This window comes from Furipterus horrens, unplaced genomic scaffold, assembly GCF_987537825.1.
Source record: "Furipterus horrens unplaced genomic scaffold, mFurHor1.1.pri manual_scaffold_2, whole genome shotgun sequence".
In the NCBI taxonomy this organism is placed as follows: Eukaryota; Metazoa; Chordata; class Mammalia; order Chiroptera; family Furipteridae; genus Furipterus; species Furipterus horrens.
The window spans coordinates 103,317,725-103,338,123 of NW_028327172.1; the positions used below are offsets into that span (position 1 = coordinate 103,317,725).

Consider the following 20,399-nt stretch of genomic DNA (forward strand, 5'->3'; position numbering starts at 1 on the left):
ATTTGGGAGATTTGCACATGTTTTTATGTGCCTCATGATAGAAGATGTGGCTTAAATTAGTTGGCTTATCAAACAATGCTGGTTGTTCTGCAATGAGTGGGACATTAACCTCATCTAAAAACTTGTTAAAAATGCGAATGTTTACTCCAACTTCACACCAATTGAATCAGTAACTCCGTGGGGCAGGGACCAACAATCTGCTTTAATAAGCCCTCTGAGTATTCTGATGCATGTTGAGAGCCACTCACAGGAGTTTACCCCTCAATATTGTAAAACAGGTCATATAGCTCTGCCTGAGATATTTGGAAAGTAAACACTTATCAAGTAGCAGAAATAGTATTTCTGCATCTGCCTCTTATCAAGTAGCAGAAATAGTATTTCTGCATCTGCCTCAGGGAGCATACTTTGTGTCTGGATGGACTGCCAAATTCTATTACTCCTGGCACACACAAACTGGAAACCAGTGTCCTAGTTAGGATAAGGGTTACACTATGCTTCAGTGTTATCATAAGACAAGTCATTGCATCCTAGCAATTGTTCACACTCCTGAGAAGTCCCCTTGGTTTTTTCCCAGTGCTTATCTACAACAGGACTTTTTTTTTTTTTATTTAAGATTTTATTCATTTATTTTTAGAGAGAGGGAAAGGGAGGGAGAAAGAGAGGGAGAGAAACATCATTGTGTGGTTGTCTCTCGCGCGCCCCCAACTGGGGACCTAGCCTGCAACCCAGGCATGTGCCCTGACTGGGAATCAAACCAGCGACCCTTTGGTTCTCAGGTCAGCACTCAATCCACTGAGCCACACCAGCCAGGGCACAACAGGACTTTTTATACAATGGGGATGCTATACATTGACTTAGTTGTAGTTTGGTAAAATGGTTAAGCAATCACAGATTTTATACCAGTAATTAAACTTTTAGCAGCAGGGGAATTCCCAGTCAAAAAGACACAAATAAAAGTTATTCAAATGAAATGCCTAATGCCCTGACATATTTTTTTAAATAAAAATTACTCAGTAATTTTTTATTTTCATTTCAGAGCACATTATTTCTCACAATAAGATTGAAAATTATCATTACAATATTTGTGAATTCACACACAATTTTCTTTCAAGTATCTTCTTTATATTTAATTTTGAATTTAACTTTAAATAAAATCTAAAAGTCGTAAAACACATTCTTGGAAGTACCTCAAATAATTAGGAAAAGGCTATTGTAAGTATCAGCAGTAAGACACAGGGGTAACAGGATTGCAAATTTTCTTGGATGGCAAATATGCTGTTGAAGAGCTTCCTCCACATCTCATTTGTGCCCTAAGCCTACAAATCAAAATTGAGATTTTAAAAACTCAGAACATATTTAATACAGTATATATTTATCCCCAATTCCATGCAGTCTCTCTTGTCATGACTATAAAGTTCAAACAAACTTTTCTCTAAGTGCCTATGAAAATTGCCATTAAGCACACTATGGAAACATATTATCAATGCTAAAAGAAATTGCTCCAGTTATATGTTTTAGAATATCCTTAGCTCAGGTCATGTAACTTACTATCTGAACCCAAGTAGAGAAGAACCAGAGAGCACTGATGATTAGAGTCCAAAAAAGAAAAACAAAAAATTTATATTGAGAAGGCCAATAGTTTAAGGCAGAGAATCTTAAGTTTTAACATGAATTGGAACTACCTGAGGAGCTTGTAAAACAGACCAATGAACCCCATTGCAAAGTTTCTGATTCAACGGAACAATGGTAGGGCTAAGAGTTTGTATTCCTAAGGAGCTCCACGCTTCCAGAACAATTATTTTATTTTATTTAAATTTTATTTTTTAATTACAGTTTACATTCAATATCATTTCATATTAGTTTCAGGTGTACAGCACTGTGGCTAGATAATCATATACTTTACAGAGTACTCCCCAAATATTTCCAGCACCCTCTTGGCACCATCCATCTTTATTACAATATAATTGACAATATTCTCTATGCTGTGCTTTACATCCCCATGACTATTTTGTAACTGTCAAGCTGTACTTCTTAACCCTCTGTCACCCAGTCTCCCAATCCCACCCCACCCCACTCTGGCAACTATCGGTCTCATAACCACTATTTTAGAAAATAGGTTAGTTAAGAGATGTCATCATTAAAGAGGGCTATTTGGAGAGGCAAAAACTGGAAGCAATGAAGGTCAAACCAAGTACACAAATGGTGTGGAAGTTAAAAATGTTATTAGGATGATTCTCCTTGATATTAGCACCTGTTCAGGAGGCCTAGATGTCATATTCCCAGGGATATGTTTTCCTGTCCCATAGGTGCAATACAGCCCCTAACCAATGTTGCCTCAATTAGCTCATGAAAATAAACATTCCCTCATCTCTTTATATTAAATTCATACTAAAACATTTGGGAAGAATGTCCGAAATTCACTGGTATTGATAAATGCTCATCAAAATGGAAAGTCTCCTTCCAGAGGAGAAATTAATATGTTGATTAAGAGTTAATTACAAAGAAGGACAATTATATTTAAAAATTATATATCACCACAGTGGTAACTTTTGAAGATCAATATGGTACAAAATAACTATATGTTTAGAATGGCCTATTCTATTGATCAAAATATTTTTAAAAATAACTAATTCCTCCACTGAATATTAACTTTGTATTTAAATGACTCAATGATTATGTCTATGTAGATATAATAGAATTTTCTTTTAAAAAATTCAAAGCAAAACTCATTTCCTCTCCATCTCCCACCTGCTAAAAAATGTAAAGCTGAATTTAAAAAGAAGGCCTTTTTGCTACTGACCATTTGGTAGGCAGTAAAGAAGTCTGAATAAAATCCATTCTGTGAAAAGACTGCATTTCATGTAGACTTGTAAGAAAGGGCCTTGTGCAATGAGTCCCCTTATCACTTCAGTTACTAGCTTTAGCTATGAAGTTTTGCAAAGAAAGATGCCCCACATTACTGATCTTATCCTGCAGGTGTCCAAAGCCTTGTTTGCATTTTTCTCAAGTTTAATAATCTATACTCCAGAAGCACTCCCTCCCTACTTTCATTTATGCTTGGCTGTCCTATGTTACTGCTAGTTAATTGCTGAGGAGAAAACATTGAGGTTTAGGAATTTTTAGAAGTTAAGCTTCTTTGGCTTCTTTTGAGTGATATACCTGAAAACAGTACCAACCTGGATTAGTTCTACACTTAATAGCAACAAAACCTTGAACAAGTCATTTTATTCTTTCTTTCATTTGTTATGTATGAATATATTCTGTGTGGATCCAAAATGGATTTGTGCAGTTTACCATAAGTGATATAGGAACACTAAAACCATTAAATCCAGTTTTAAGAACATATGTCAAATAAAGCAGAGTCTCAGAGATGACAGTTTTACCAAAAAACTTAAGTTATGACTATCTATTGCCTTGAGAACTAAACTTAAAGCCATGTTTCCAGAAACCCAAAGGAAAAAATAATGGTAACACAACAAAACCAAAATGAGTGCCAAGTTTTGATTTGTTAATCTCATAAATTTATCATACAAGTTCATAGGAAAGGTAAACTTTCTCTAGCACTTAATTTCAGCAAAAATATATTCAATAGTTCTTTCTATAATAAACCTGGAATCAAACAACAGACATAGATACAATTTTTTTAATCCAAGACACAGAAATAAAGGTGAACCAGTATCAATTGATTACTTACTAAATGTGAACTTTGTATTCTATTATATTCTATATTTAACACTAACAACAGCTGAGAAAAGTGGCATACAGAGCCATTAATTGGCTCAAAATCTTAGAACAATTAATTAGTGGTCTGAAGTAATATGAACTGAACAGTTTGTCCAACTCCAAGACATGTGTTCTTCTTCTTTTATTTTTTTAACTAAACCACTCACTAGTTTAGCTAAAATAATTTAGAACAGTGATGTTGGTTTCTCATGACAAGGTGAGCTATGGGAACAGAGCTTATAAAATCAAAAGAAATGAATAAATACTATATCCTCCTTTTACTTATCAATTGTCTGAGTCTAGAGCTTGAATTTAAATGAACATTAAACAATTCAGGGTTGAAGCAGACAATTTTGCATTGGTGATAAAGAGCTGTATTTTCAGAACTGTATAGAAATGTAAAAGGCCTAATTTCATTTATTTGTTATACATTTATTGAACAGTTACTGTATGCCAGGTACTATTAAAGGTGTAATGATATTATATTGATATACCTCAATAGGACAGTCAAAATAGCTACAAAATGCATCTGCAGAAAATTAACTGGTCAATCTGTATTCTTTTAATTTTGTCTTTTGGATACTGCAAAGTATCTGTCTGAAGTGATGATTCTGCTTTTGGCACAAATGATATTGAGCTAGTCATTCTCATAGTTATGACTAGCATATTGAGTTGTTTCATGATGCCACTCCAAGATTGTTATATGAAGTTAGCAGACATGATGCCTGCTATTCTGCTGTTCTGCGTTCAAAAGCATGTGTTTAATCTATTTTAAATCTGAATCACATTGTTTACATATTAGTTTTTAAAGGGGGACATCTGAAACAACAATACTTAATGACATTTAGGATTAGGCTTTGCTCTGTTAAGAACATATTTTCTCCACTCTGTTTATTGAGGTGTTACTCTCTAATGGGGATTGGAGCTCAGCATCTATATAACTTTTATGTTGAGTGGGCCCAGAGATGGTTATTCTGTGGAGTCAATGACCTATAACAAATCAATAACACAGTAAAAACTTTAAGACAAATTATGTTTAATCATTATTGTCAATTAAGTGAAAAAGTACATAAGAGTAATCAACAGTAGAGCAGGCATGGCTCAGTCTGCCTGTTTTTTATATATGAAGGAAGAAAACTAATATTGCTTGAATATTTACTAAGCATTGGACTGATAGTAGGACCAGACTCTGTGCTAGGAGGTTAATAAATCATTTTATGTAAGAATTAGTATTCTTAGTTGCAATTGAGCAATCCTAGACTGAGAGTTTTAGGAAAGGGTAAAAACTCAGCTTTTATCTAAGAATCCTGATTGTGAAATCTTGGGCAAGTTTTTTACAACCTTAGCCTTAGTGTCTTTATGCATGGAATAAGGGTAATCTTGTTTCCTTTCATCAGTGAGAATGTTAAATGAGAAAACTTATGTAAACTTCTTAGGATGATATATAAAATTCTCAACAAAGTTTACTATTATAACTATAATTATCATTACTGAGAGCTAGATAACATTTAAAAACACATAGCTAATTAGCATTTTTTGAATGTTTTTAACCAAAAGTTGGCCTAAGCCATAATGCCATGCCAAGGCATTATGATACTGCTATAAAATTTGCAGGTAGTCCTGGCCGGTATGGCTCAGTGGATTGAGCCATCAGTCTGTGAACCAAAGGGTCATTGGTTGGATTCCCAGTCAGGGCACATGCCTGGGTTGCAGGCCAGATCCCCAGTCAGGGGCATGCAAGAGGCAACCACACATTGATGTTTCTCTTCCTCTCTTTCTCCCCCCCTTCCCCTTTCTCTAACAATAAATAAATAAAATATTTAAAATCAGCATGTAACCCATGGGGTTCAGAATGGTCAGGTAATAAAACATTTATTTTCTGTGTCTTCATTTGTCATAGAGACAATGCTCTATAGATATTCATGTAGTCCATTACATTTTCGAGCCTCCTTTGCAGTCCTGTTGGAGCTGTGTCACTATTGCTGACCAGTGGATGACAGCAGAAGTAGCTGGAATCACCTACATGCCCCAATAATCCATCACGTTCCACACACTGGTATCTTAGCTGGCACATAACAAGATGGTAAATGCCTAAACTCCTGAGTCACATGATGGCAGAAGCCAAAATTCCTGATTCACAGGATAGATGAGAGCCCTTGGTAACCTGTATTAAACTTTGTATGATGCGAAATAAACTTTTGCTTGCATAAGTAACTGAGATTTAAGGCCTATCTATTATTGTGATATATTTTAATTCAACAAATATTTACTTAGGTCTTACAATGCACCAAGCAATGTTCTAGGCAGTACGAATATAGAGCTTCTGCCTTCATGGAGCTTAATATTAAATTTTCCCTTAAAGCATCAGATTTTGAATGCTGGCTTCATTATCACAGTGATCTAAACTACTATCACAATGATCTAAGCTAAACACACTAAATTCTTCATCTTTTAAACTATATATTTCCAATTTTTTTACAATAAAGAAAAGAGAAGTACAAATTATATAATCAAGGCAGGTAAAAATTTCCATACAAATAAATAATAATTTAATAAAAACTACAAGATTGGAGTAAAAGACTGTGTTTCATCATAAAGATAGTAAAAAGCCACTTAAGAATCAAAATGTTTAAAGTTATTTATCTGGATTTCACTGACTTATCTCTGAAATATATCTTTTTATTTTTAAAAGAGAAAATTACAGCTTACCAAATACTATATTTAAGAATATGAAACACGAGACTTCGGGTAAAGATGGAGGTCTAGACAGACACATTGTGTCTCCCTCCACAACTAAGAAGAAATACAACTACCTCAAAACTAGAGACAACCAGAAGTTCCAGAAAATTGAGCTGCGTGGAAGTCCAACAAACAAAGATATAAAGAAGAAATACTTATCCAGACAGATAGGAGGAGTGGAGCTGGGGTGGAGAGGATGCAGTGTGGTGGCAACAAAAGTGGAGGCAGCGACAGGCCAGTAGAAAGCGCAGTTACACATTTTATAAAGTAGGGAGGGACACGTGGGAGTGCTCCCAGCACCGGATCAGATCACACTGCTCACAGTTCCAGTGCCAGGAAAAATAAAGCATTCTTGCTTCTGACTGTGGAAACCAGTGGGGTTGGGGTGGAGGAAGAAACTGCTGGTCTCTCAGTGGAGTCTGCTTGTTTAAAGGGCCCCTATGGTCCTAGAACATTCGCAGACTCACCCACTCTGGGAATGACGGCCACAGCAATAGCTAGAGAGGCGCCAGTCCCAAATGGAAGTGGGAGAAGTGCCTGGAGAAGGGGCGAGGGCTGAGCAAGGGGGATTATTCTTTCTCAGACCCCTCCCCCACATACAGTGCCACAACGTGGTGAAACAGGTTGCCTGTACTGACAAATACCTAAGGCTCTGCCCTTACAATATAACAGGTGTGACAGCTCTACCTAAGACACAAAGGCAAACAAACACAGGAGCCTGTCAAGATGAGGAGACAGAGCAGTATGGCCCAAAAGACAGAACAGATCAAGGTTCCAGTGGGAGAACTAAGTGACAAGGAGATAGCCAACCTAACAGACATAGAGTTCAAAACACTGGTGATAAAGATGCCCACAGGCTTGACAGATAAGCTTAAGTACAGCAAACACATAAGAGAAGAAGTGAAGGCTCTGCTAAATGAAACAAAGGAAAATCTACACAAAACCAATGGTGAAGGGAAGGAAACCAGGGTGCAAATCAGTGATTTGGAACATAAGGAAGGAAAAAACAGTCAACTAGTACAGAATGAGGAAACAAGAATCAAAATAAATGAAGAAAGGCATAGGAATCTCTGGGACAACTTTAAACATACCATCCGAATCATAGGGGTGCCAAAAGGAGAAGAGAATAAGCAAGAAATTGAAAGCTTATGGGAAAAAATAATGAAGGAAAACTTTCCAAATTTGGTGAAGGACATAGACATCCAAGTCCAGGAAGCACAGAGTCTCAAAAAAGCTAGACTCAAGGAGGACCACACCAAGACACATCATAATTAAAATGCCAAATGCTCAAGATAAAGAGGGAATCTTAAAAGCAACAAGAGAAAAGTAGAGAGTTACCTACAAAGGGGTGCCTATAAGACTCTTAGCTGATTCTGAAATGAAACTTTGCAGGAAAGAAGGGACTGGCAAGAAGTATTCAATGTGATGACAAGCAAGGCCCTACAACCAGGATTACTCTATCCAACAAAGCTATCATTTAGAATGGAAGGGCAGTTGAAGTGCTTCCCAGACAAGATAAAGCTAAATGAGTTCATCATCACTATTATTATATTAAATGTCAAAAGGACTTACTTAAGAAAAAGAAGATCAAAACTATGAACACTAAAATGACAACAAACTCACAACTATCAACAACTGAATCTATAAAATAAAAAAATCCAACTAAGCAAACCAGAATAGAAACAGAATCATGGGTATGGGGATTATTTGGAGAATTATCAGCTGGAAGGGGGAAGTGGGAGAAATGGGGAAATGGTGCAGGGATTAAGAAGCATAATTGGTTGGTACAAAATAGACAGGAGGAAGTTAAAAATAATATAGGAAAGGGTGAAGCCAAATAATTTATATGCATGACCCATGGACATGAATTAAGCGGGGGTGGGATTGCTGGAAGGAACGGGTACTGGGTGGAGGGGGGCATTGGGACTACTATAACAACACAATAGATAAAATATACTTAAAAAAAAGAATATGAAACACTAATGTCCTGGTTTCACTTACACAATAAATAATATTCTTAAATCTTATATGATCAAAATATTATCATTCTTTCATTGTACAATTATAAAAAGATCTAATTAGTACTTAACTTTAGTAGTTCTACATTCTTCAAAGTCTTGGTTGTCTTTATATCTTTGAATATATACGTTTTTAGCTGCCTTGAGTTTTTTGGTATGAGTTAGAGATGTATAGAGTATGTAACCAAATAAATATTCACCTTTAGAGAAGATGAACAAAAGAAGTGTTGAAAGACACATTCTAGATTGGAATTGATTTTGGAACCCAGAACCAAAATGGACATTATTTCTCTTAATTTACTGAAAAATTTATCCCTTGTTTATCATGCAGCACAACCTTAGATAATTCCTGTGCAGAAAAGCAAAATTATCACTTACTATATTTTGTAAAGCCTAACATCAAAAGAATAATAAAATTAAAATAGTGCATTTACGGAATTAGTTGATTACTTAAGAATACTATATAGATCAAAATGAAACCTACAATTTGATGTTTTTCTTATAAAGCATAATTAACCATACATTGAGATTCACAGATAATCTGGGATATTTTACAGCACAACTCTTTTGTAAGATGTAAGCATAACTTCATTTAATCTGATTAATACTTCAACCATGACTAATCTCATAATATTAAGCTACATTAATATTTGGGTTAAGGCCATTCAACAAGAAGTCCAATCCAACTTTTTATATTTCAAGCAAACCAAACATATATGGTTAGCCAATACAGAAAAGATCATCATTACAAAACCGAATATTGGGACTTTTATGTTATTTCTTAGTTAATCTTTAGTAACATAACTAATTCTATACATTAATTGAATTACTTAATACTTAAAACACTGACCCAAAGAATAATACAAATGTAACACTAAATTTAGTCTTGAAATTTGCTATAACCATCCTCACAGGTACGTGTATAGAAAAAAAAATTTGTCAAGCAACATGAAACATTGATTCATAAAACTAGATAGGTTAGTTATTATCCTGATAGTATACACATGTAAGTATTTTATTTCATGATTCATGATGTGCTGTGTTTCTACAATAGAATTTGCTCTGTGTTTAATAATTTACCCACAAACAGTCCATGTATTAAAGCATGTATATTGGGATTTAGAAAATGAATACAAAATTAGATGAAATATACCAAAGAGGTTTAGAAGAAAAACAGAGTAGAGCTCCCTTATATAATACACAGGAGAGAAAACCCCTTAAAAAGATAAGTTAAAAAACTATCTTTCCCTGTTACATGAAAAACTAAAATAGTAGAGAAAAGCTTTATCAGTTTATATTATAACCCATATATAGCCATTCTTTTAAAAAACACCAAACCCCTCAAATATACCCACGGTCAATCTACTGATTCTCTTAAATCATGTTTATATGAAGTCAGGGTCTGAATTTAGTGTTTTGGAGTGGCTGACAATCTCTCCAAAAATCTATAAACAAGTCTTTGGCCAGGTAGCTCAGTTGGTAAAGAGCATCGTCCTAATATGCCAAGGTTGTGGGTTCTACCTCAGGTCAGGACACATAAGAATCATCCCATGAATGCATAAATAAGTGGAACAACAAATGATGTCTTTCTCTCTCTCTCTCTCTCTCTCTCTCTCTCTCTCTCTCTCTCTCTCTCTCTCTCTCTCTCTCATAAATAAATAAAAAGTGTGTTATGGTGGAAAAAGAGAAAGGCAGGGAAGTTGAGTAGGCACTGTGGAATAAGAAGAGGCAATTTTAAACAGGATAGTCAGAAAATCTCCCTTAAAAAATGACATTTGAACAAAGCCCTGAAGGTGGTGAAGGGGTGGGCCAAGTGAATAATAAAGGAGAAACATTTCATGGAGGTGTTCCTAGTGGTTACATGGTAAAGGCTTAGGCATTTATTATAAGAATTTGGGTTTTTACCATAATTGAGATGGAAAAACACTGAAAGATTTTTGTTTTATTTTTAGCTAGAGTATGACTTGATCTCACCTATATTTTTCAAATATCACTCTTAGTGTTTTGAGAGTAAACTATTTGGGGGTGAGCTAAATTGGAAGCTCTTGCAATAATACACACAAGAGGTACTGGTATCTTAGACCAGACTGGTAATGGAGGAAATGGTAGGAAGTGATGAGATTCAAGATATATTTTGAATGTAAAGCTAACAGAATTTGCTGACAGATTGGATGTGAAGTCTTGCTCAAAAGATGACTCCAAATATTTTGTCCTAAGCAAATGGAAAGATGGATTTAGTATTTACTGAATTAGAGCAGAAAAATTTTGGAGGAATGATCAGGGGCTTGGTTTGGAATGTGCATAGTTCAATATGCCTATTAGACATCTAAGCAGAGATGCAGAACAGGCAGTTGAATCTACAAGTCTGGTTTTGGGGAAAGGTTTGAGTTGGAGATATAACTGCAGAAGTATTCAAGATATTGATAATAATTAAAACACTGTGTCTCAGTGGGAGCCCCAGAAGAGTAAATGTAAATTTATTTAAAATGTTGTTTTCTACTTAACAAACATATATTCCAGCACTGTTCTCAGTGCTCTGAAAGTATCAACTAATTTAATTCCCATGACTGTTGAAGATAGGTAGTATTATTTTCCCCTTTTCACACATAAGGAAACTGAAGCACAGAGAGGCTTACTTGCTCAAGGTTACAACTAAATGGCTAATAAGTGGTAGATCTACAATTTCTAGACAAGATGTCTTGTCCAGATCCAGAGTTCTTTTTTTTTTTAATGTGTTTTATTGATTATAATGTTACATTTGTCCCAATTTCCCTTCCCTCTGCTCCCTTCCACCCGGTGGCCCCCCTCCCTCCAGTTGTCCCCCCCTTTTAGACCATGTCCATTAGTTGTCCATATAGTTCTTCTCAACCTCTCTCTGTCTATTCCATTCCCTCCTGCCATGCTCCTTAATTCCTATATCATCTCCCTCCCTCTCCCCATTCCCCCTCCCTGCTGACCTCCCCCCAATATGTTCCCCATACCTATAGTTCTTTTTCCACTCTCATTGCCTGTTTAGTTTGCCTTTGTTTTGATTCCCTAGCTTCTGTTGTTGTTTCTTGTGATGCAGTTTTCATTTTAGTGTTCATAGTTTTGATCCTCCTTTTTCTAAACCAGTCCCTTTAACATCTCATATAACAGTGGTTTGGATCTAATGAACTCTTTCAGTTTTATTTTGTCCTGGAAACACTTTCTCTGCCCTTCTATTCTGAATGACAATTTCGCTGGATAGAGTATTCGTGGTTGTAGGTTTTGGATTTTCATTACTTTGAATATTTCTTGCCAGTCCCTTCTTGCCTGCAGGGTCTCCGTTGAGAAGTCAGCTGATAGTCTAATTGGGACCCCTTTGTACATGATTCTTTTCTTCTCTCTTGCTGCTTTTAAGATTCTCTCTTTATCTTTAACTTTTGACATTTTGATTATAATGTGTCTTGGAGTGGTTCTCCCTGGGTCCAGTTTTTTTGGAACTCTCTGTGCTTCCCGGACCTGTAAGTCTATTTCCTTCCCCAAGTTTGGGAAGTTCTGCTTTATTATATTTTCACTTAATCTTTCAATTTCTAGTTCATCTTCTTCGCCCTCTGGCAAACCGATGATTCTTATGTTGGGCCTTTTATAGCTGTCCCAGAGGTTTCTGATCCTCTCATCCTTGCTTCCCGTTTCCTCTCTCTGCACTGGTTGACTGTTTGTTCCTTCTCTATGTTCTGATTTGTTGATATGTACTCTGGATTTTTTTTCCTCACCATCTGTCTCATATGTGGTTTTGTTCCTTTCATTATGAGTGTTTTTCGATTCTTTCTCATCTTTTTCCAGATCTTTTGTTAATTCTGTAAGCCACCTGATAACAATGGCCCTGAACTGAGCCTCTGACAGGTTTCTTATTTGTTCATCTGTCAGATTCTTCATCTGTTGCCTTGTGAGCTGTGCCACCGGGATTTCTATAGTTGTCTGCCTCATTTTGACAGATGCGTTTTGTTTTCTTGGGCCAGCTATAGGGGGCAGTGCCTGTGTACTCGTCACAACCCAGCGACCGGCGCCGATCCACAACCTTTCTCGCCGGCGCTTTGTCGTCATTGCCCAGCGACCAGTGGCGATCCGCAACCTATTTCGCAGCCCTGTGGCGCTTCGTGTGGGGGCGGGAGTCCAAGATGGATTCACACAGTTATTCCGCTAGGAGACCGGGTTCCGTCCTCCCACCCCCTGGGCCTCACTGTTCAAGGTGATGTGATGGCTGCTTTCCCCAGCATTGGGGTTGCAAGCTGCCGGGGGTTCGACTGCAGCCGTGATTGCTCTCCCTGCCGCTGTCCCTGGTGCGACCACAAACAGCACCGCCCACTTTCGCTCTTCCTACCTGCCCAAAGGGCGCCGCTGGTTTATAACTTCATACGTTGGGCTTCCGTGTAGTTTTATTTTCTTGAATTTCTAGTTATCTTTTGTTTTGAAGTAGTTGTATTCCTCTCTAGTTGTAGAGGGAGACTGAGCGTGTCCGTCTAAGCCTCCATCTTGGCCGGAAGTCCCAGATCCAGAGTTCTTATAAGAAAAGAGAAGTTATTCAAAGGCCTTGAGGTTTCAGTCACCTCACCTGGAGACCAGGGAGATGAGGAAAATCAGTAAATCCAATTCTTAGCCGGTGACACATTTTACCATTTCATAGCAATTCTAATTATGCTCAGGGAGAGTAAATATACCAATGTTTTGTTTCCCTTTATATTTTGTATATTTTCTATAATAAAAATATTGATAGAATCAGAAAAGTTTATATTAAAATAATAGAAACTGCAGAATTACTTTTTTAAACCTTGTTTCAGTGGATGCATATCATTGTTTACAGCACAGTTAAAATGAGAAGTAACAATGAAAATCATTACAGAGAAACTGATGTGAAGCTCTCTGCTTGGAGTGTAAATAGAGTTACCATATAATTTATTTTCCAAAAACCATTCCTGAAAGTAAAAGGGGAGCACTATTAATTGCCCATTGACAAAAGGCTTAGTTTAGGACTTCCCTAAACAAACCTGTAATAAGCATAGACACCTCAGGTAGCCTCTTTCTTGAGAATAGAGTTGATATGAATACAAGAGAACAGACTCTTACCTGGTCCATTCACACCACCAACCATTGTCACTACCTTCTAAATGTTCATTATAGGTTAAATTTATTTATTAAATTTATTATTTATTTGTCAATATTGTTCTTAAGAATTTATTACTAATCTGCATGCTATTGCATATGAGTATTGGAGCTACTCTATTTGGGGCTCATCAGCCCTTAGGGTAAGAAATAACAGGGACTTCAGCTCTTTTAACAATTAAAGCCTCATTTCGAGATTTGAAAAGAAATATTAAAAATGTTAAGTATAACTGAAACCTAGTAAGAAATCACTTTACACAGTGATTTTTAAAATTCTCTTCATTCCTATTCTAACTTAAATGATCTAGGAAGAAAAAACATATAAGTATCCACTTCTACTTCCTAAGTTATTTTTAATATTACATAAATACTAAATTTGGTGTGGAACATGTGCAGGATAGAATGGCAAAATACAAGGGAAATACAAGGGAATATACTGTACCTTGTTTTACCTGTAAGGAACACACACCTGACAAAAGGCAATTTTCACATCCAAGGTTGGTTCACTGCAGTAGTACAATAAATGGAGGCTCATAAATACCTACAGAAAAAAAAAAAAGAGGAGTATGAATATCCAAGTCACCTAATTATTCATTATTTAAAAGTACAAACTTTAAGGTAATTTGAATTATACACAAAGTATCATGCACAACATATTTTAGCATAATTCTTATTCAGACTACTACTAGGAACTTTCCACAAATTGTAACTATTAAATAATAAAATAAGGTAAAAATGACCTATCTTATATAATGATCAACAGCATCACAATAATAAAGAATATATATATAAGAAATTCGGTATACCTAATGAATTAAAGTTAAGTGTATCCTATTATATAGCAATTTAAGTTGTAGACTTCTAATTTTAAAAATTCTCAAACATTTTCAAGGGCTATATAAGGGTGTTTATTGCAGAAAAAAGGAGACTGTTAAATAAAGTGCATTTTATAATAAAATTACATTTGGGAATTGGAATAATTGAATTAGAGCTTATAATAATATACATTGCTTTGTTTAATAACCATATAACTATAGACTAAAGAAAATAGGGCACTATATTTGTTACAGAGCAGGGTCCCCAAGGAGATGGGAGGCGCTTTAACCATAAAATAGTGACAAGAAGCTTACGGGGCCTACGTAAAATTCTACAAGTGGCTGCAATTAGTCACCCTGCCCACTGTGTCACGGGACGTATGCAGTTGGGGATTTAAAAATAAGGCGGCAGGCCTTTTTGGGGGAGAACACCATGCAGCTTTGAAAGAAAAGGGAGAACTCCATGTGGTTTACAAGGAGGCTGGGAACTCCAAGTGGTTCTGAATTAAGAACTGGAGGGCACCGCAACACAGGTAAAACCTCCCCAATCAGGATGGAATGATGGGAGCTGCTGGTAAAACTGAACTGTGTCTGGGAAGTAGGAAGACTGTATCTCTCGGACTTTTCTAAAACTAGCCTTGTTTGGTAGGGGCAAGCAGAACTATGTGTTTGCGGGTGTTTTAAGGAAAATAAGACTTAATGGCAAAAATCCACAAATAATCTAAATCTATATAACTTTTAAATTAACAATTCTTTTTCTTTTCACCAAACTCTGGTATTGAGAGTTATGATTCTGGCAATGGGCAATCAGGCCCCTCATAACTGGACAACCCATGGGTTCTGTTACATATTAACTATTGTTTAACCTTGGTGGTAAGTATAAATATTTCAATTATATGTTTTCTGTATGTTTGAAATATTTTATAATTCTATAAAGTTTTATGGAAATGATAAATATTATCAAATGGTCTAAATCTAAATTTGGCATTGGGTTACTTGGGAATGATGAGGCAGCATCAGAGAAACTCAATGAAATCTTATTCAGTTCAGTTAAATATGTTGAATGTTTATTATGTGCAAGACACAATTCTGTGAGATTAAATAATTTTTAAACCACATTGACACAAGAATTGTTTCTGGCAATATGAAAGATTAGATATCCTGAAAAACCACTCTCAAGGCAAAACTCCTCAAAAAGTTATATGAATTAAACAAAATAGTTTTGAAAGTGCATAGCTAAGTTTCCCAAAAGGCAAGAAAATTTCTGAGGTGTTGAAAACGATGTGAAAGGATCCATGCAGAGAAGTAAATGAGCTGCCACTTATCCCCAGGCCATCTGTTGATAATCTGAAGACTAGAACTTTAGTTTTTAAAGGGCGGCATGCTTAGTACAGGATATAAAGCTTAGAACCTATTTATGGTGGGAAGTCCCATTGGAGACATCTGCCAAATTTTTCTGATAGGAAGTTTTAAACAAACTTCTGAGGCAAGCAAAAACATTCCCAGAAGAAAGGTCTAAATTGCAAGAGGAAAAAAAAACTTTTCATTAAAACTTGTTGCAGATTTTTTAAATTTAAGGAAGGCTGAAAGGACAAGAATATGTAAGACATTCCTGAAGAACATGGTGAGCATTTTTGTCTGTGAGGGGTAAGAGGGAATTGCTCTACCACAGATCAAGGTTTATTTTAGTTCTACAAGTAAAGTTATGTGAGGTTGATGCAGAGATAAACTATCAATTAAAGGAATAGAGAGCCTAGAAACACTCATACATATATGAAAACCTGATTACATTATATTATGTTAATATAGTCACTTAAACCTAATTATATTAGAGGTATCTGGGGGTAAAAAACAAACAAACAAAAAACTATGCATTAAATCCTGCTGAAACAATTGGTCATGAATATGGGAGAGGAGGAGGGAGAAAGCATATTCCTGTTGGGAAACAATCCTCTATGGGCCTCTCGCATTTCTTCATGACTTGCAAACAGAAGCATTGGATGCCTTTATTCCAGACTATCTTCTTAAGGAATGTTACACAAGAAACAGCCTTGGAAGAGAAAAATAGTATCTCCCTCTGAAGTGAAGGCCAACTTTGATTACTTTCGAGTATAATATAGATAAGGTGTCCCTCTGGAGCAAAAGTAAAGCATGCTTACTATCCATTATAAAAGATTTGGATTCCCTTAGGTTGGGGTTCATCTTCTACAACATAACTGTATGTGCAATCGTTACTTGACCCTCTTTGAGGCACCCTGTCGGAACTAGGGCCTGAGAAATTGTCATTAATGCTGACACTCTAGCTACTGCAATTGATGTAACCCAGGAATCTTGTGTCTTCTGCCAGTAGCCATGAAACTGTGGCAGGCTAATTTGTTAGCTTGCAAGTACCGTAACATCTCATATTCTTCAGAGTTCTTGGCAATGCCTACTTCATATTATATGCAAAAAAAATTCCAGATGAATTAAAATTTCCAGGAAAGGCCAAACTTTAAATATTATAGAAGGAAATATAGTTGGATATCTGAGAAATACATCATAAATAACATATAAATATGTTAAATTACACAGAAAATTATTAATAAAATGGACTACTTAAAATTTCTGTTTGTGAAAAGATCTGATAGAGAAAAAAGTAGGCCACAAATTTAGAAAAAATATTTGAAATATATATAACCACTGGAACATTTATCCAGAATCTATAAAGAGCTCCTGTAAAATAAGAAGAAAAAGAGAAAGAATGGGCAAGAAAAAAATAAAAGAATGGGGAAAAAAAACGGAAGACATTTAGTTGAAAAAGAAACATATGTGTAAATTAAAACTACCTTGAGTTACTCTTTTATACTCATCAAATTGTTAAAAACTGAAAACTGTGATAACATTCAATATTTTCATTGCTGATAGGTTTGGCAATTGGAACAACCCAATTTAGAGGGAAAATAGCATTATACAGTGAAGTGCATGGCCTACCACCCAACAGTTCCACTTCTATACATATTCCCAAAGAAACTCTTGTGTTTTATTACTAAGATATGTATAAAAGGCAGTTCATTAGATTATTTTTGTTATAATAAAATAAATGATAAAAATTAAACTGGAAAACATATTCATAGAGAGAACATGAATAAATAAACCATGGTATATTCATTTATTGGAATACCGTATAGCAATAAAATGCTTGAATATAAAAACAAGTGTTAACATCACAAAATGTCATGAAAATGTTAAACAAATGAAATTACGAAAGTTACAAAATATGCACAACTAAACAATCTATTCTTTAAGAATACTTTTTTTACTATGATAAAACTATAAACAAAGCAGAAGAATTTTAAAAAATGCAAAATTCAAGAGACTGGATGGCTCCCTTGGGGATGTGAAGAATGTCACTAGGAAGAGGCATTCAGGGTTTTTCAAAGGTATTCTTTATTTTATTTCATTCTATTTTTTAAATTTAACCTTATTTTTATTGTTGACTCTATTACAATGTTCCCATTTCCCTGTCTTTGCCTACCTCCACCCAGCCCCCACCCTCTCTTCCCTCTGGCCATCACCACACTGTTATCTGTTGTCTGTGTCTGTGGATTATGCATATATGTTCTTTGGCTAATCTCTTCACCTTCTTTTATCCAGTCCCCTCCACCCCCTTTCTTTCTGATAGCTGTCAGTCTGTTTCATCTATTCATGCCTCTGTTTGTATTTTTTTTTCATCAGTTTATTTTGTTCATTATATTTCACATATAAGTGAGATAATATGGTATTTGTCTTTCACCAACTGGCTTATTTCACTTAGCATAACAATCTCCAGGTCCATCTAGGTTATCACAAAATATAGGAGTTTCTTCTTTTTCTATGGCAGAATAATATTCCATTGTGTAAATGGACCAGAGCTGTTTTATCCACTCATCTACTGATGGGCTCTGAAATATTCTTTGTGTCTATTTCTTCTAGCTAGGTGGTAAAGTCATACATGTGTTTTACTATTATTCTTTAAGCCCTACATATATTATTTATATGCTATTTAATATATCTGAAATATTTTATAATAAAGTTCAAGTAACACAAGGAAATTGTGGTCCTTCATTCTTCTGCTGGGCATTGTTGTCTATGTACAGATAACTGGTACAAATACACTCAAAACAGCCAGTAACAGGAAACGATTTTAAGAAGAAATGCTGAGGAGTGTAATGCAGGACAATAGAACTGTTTGATGAAACCAATTAACTACTGAATAAAGAAACTCTGGATCTTTTCTACTTCTACACTTTCTGTTATATGAGAAAAATAAATTCTCCCAAAGGATAAAATTCTTAAACTATTAAGTAAAAAGTAGGACAACAATGAAAGAAACAATTTACCCCTCAATCTGTAATCTCTGAGATTATTTTATTGCATTTCCATGATTTGTATACAATATTTTACCTTTACTTATTTAAATTTTTTAAAATTTACTTTCAATTCAGGTATAATTTACACATGGCAAAAGTGGACAGTTTTTAAGTATACAGTTTTTTAAAAATGCATAGATGCATGTAACTCACATTCCAATGAAGATAAAGAATAGTCTGAAAACCCTTTACCTGATCTCTTATGCAAAACAATGTTCTAACCTCTTTTCATTATAAACTTTTTCTTGTCCTAGAAAATCATATAAACGATGGTATTCAGTAGGTACTCTTTCTTTTTTTGTTTTGGGGCTTCTTTTGCACAGCAACATGCTTTTAGTATTCTTCCATGTTGGCAGAAGTATCAGTAGTTATTCCTTTTTATTGCTGAGTAAATAAAATATCAGTTTCTCCATTCTCCCTTTGGACATTTAAGGTATTTCTATTTGGGGATGTTAATAATACTGCATGAACATTTATGTATGTGTATTTTTGCACACATATGTTTTCATTTATCTTGAGAAAAATACCTAGAAAAGGAATTGTTGCATCATGGGATAGGAACATGTTTAGGTTATGAAAAACTGCCAGACACAATCACTGTCCACTCCCTGTAGCAATATATGTACATTCTAGCTGTTTCACATCCTTGCTGACATTTAATGTTATCAGTTTTCTAAATTTTAATCATTCCAGTATATGTTTAATGATATTTTATGTTTTTTTAAAAATTTTAGATGATTAATGATGTTGAGAACTTTTTTCCTGTGTTTATTGGCTATTTATTTGTCTTCTTTGGGGAAGTGCTTTTTCAGGTATTTTGCCTGTATCATGGGGGAATGTGGGGAGGGAAGGGGTTGTCTTTTTATTACAAATTGAGATAAAGTTTTCTATCAGATACATACATTTTTCAATACAAATATTTTTTTTTCAGTCTGTAGCTTGCATATTCAGCTTATTAATGCTGGCTTTTAGGGAATAATATTTAATTATTATAAAATTCATTTTATCAATTAGTTTCCTTTTATTATTAGTGTTTTCTTGCTTTTGTTCACACCAAGTTCATAAAGATAGTCTTCCACATTTTGCTCATGAAGTTTTACATTATTAATTTTACTTTTAGGTCTATGATACCTCCCTAATTAACTTTAATCCATGGTGTGATGTATGTTGAGGTTCATTTTTTTTTTCATGGCTAGCCAGTTGCTCATGCATTCTTGCTGAAAAGATTTTCCTTTCCATATGGAGTTCCCTTGCTGCCTTGCTCAAAATATCAATTAACAGTACAAGTGTGGGTCTTTTTCAGGACTATAGTCTATTCCATTGTCTGTTGTCTATCTCTATCCTAATACCATCCTGTCTTGATTACTGTAGCTTTATAATGAGTCTTGAAATTAGGTAAGTCCTCCAATTTTTTCTCCTTTTTTTATTTGGGGGACTATTCTAGGTTTTTTCATTTACACATGATTTTTTTTTATTTTTTATTTTTTGCTATTACTATATTTTATTGATGTATAATCTACATTTTATGCACATATCTCTCATATACAATTTGATGGATTTTGCCAAAATGAACATTCCCATGCAACCAACAC

The 20,399-nt window shown here is 35.1% G+C and overlaps 1 protein-coding gene across 3 annotated transcripts in view; it reads right to left on the reverse strand.

Annotated features, from left to right (window-relative positions):
- Positions 1-20,399, reverse strand: part of MAPK10 (mitogen-activated protein kinase 10) — a 335,988-nt gene that overhangs the window by 136,223 nt on the left and 179,366 nt on the right. For 2 of the 3 annotated variants that reach the window (XM_090266261.1, XM_090266263.1), the window contains exon 3: positions 14,074-14,145. In XM_090266261.1, coding sequence (XP_090122387.1) covers positions 14,074-14,139 — 66 coding nt within the window. In that variant the 5' untranslated portion in view covers positions 14,140-14,145. Of the gene's footprint in view, positions 1-14,046; positions 14,146-20,399 lie in introns of all 3 variants that reach the window. The other variant, XM_090266262.1, reaches the window with a different exon arrangement.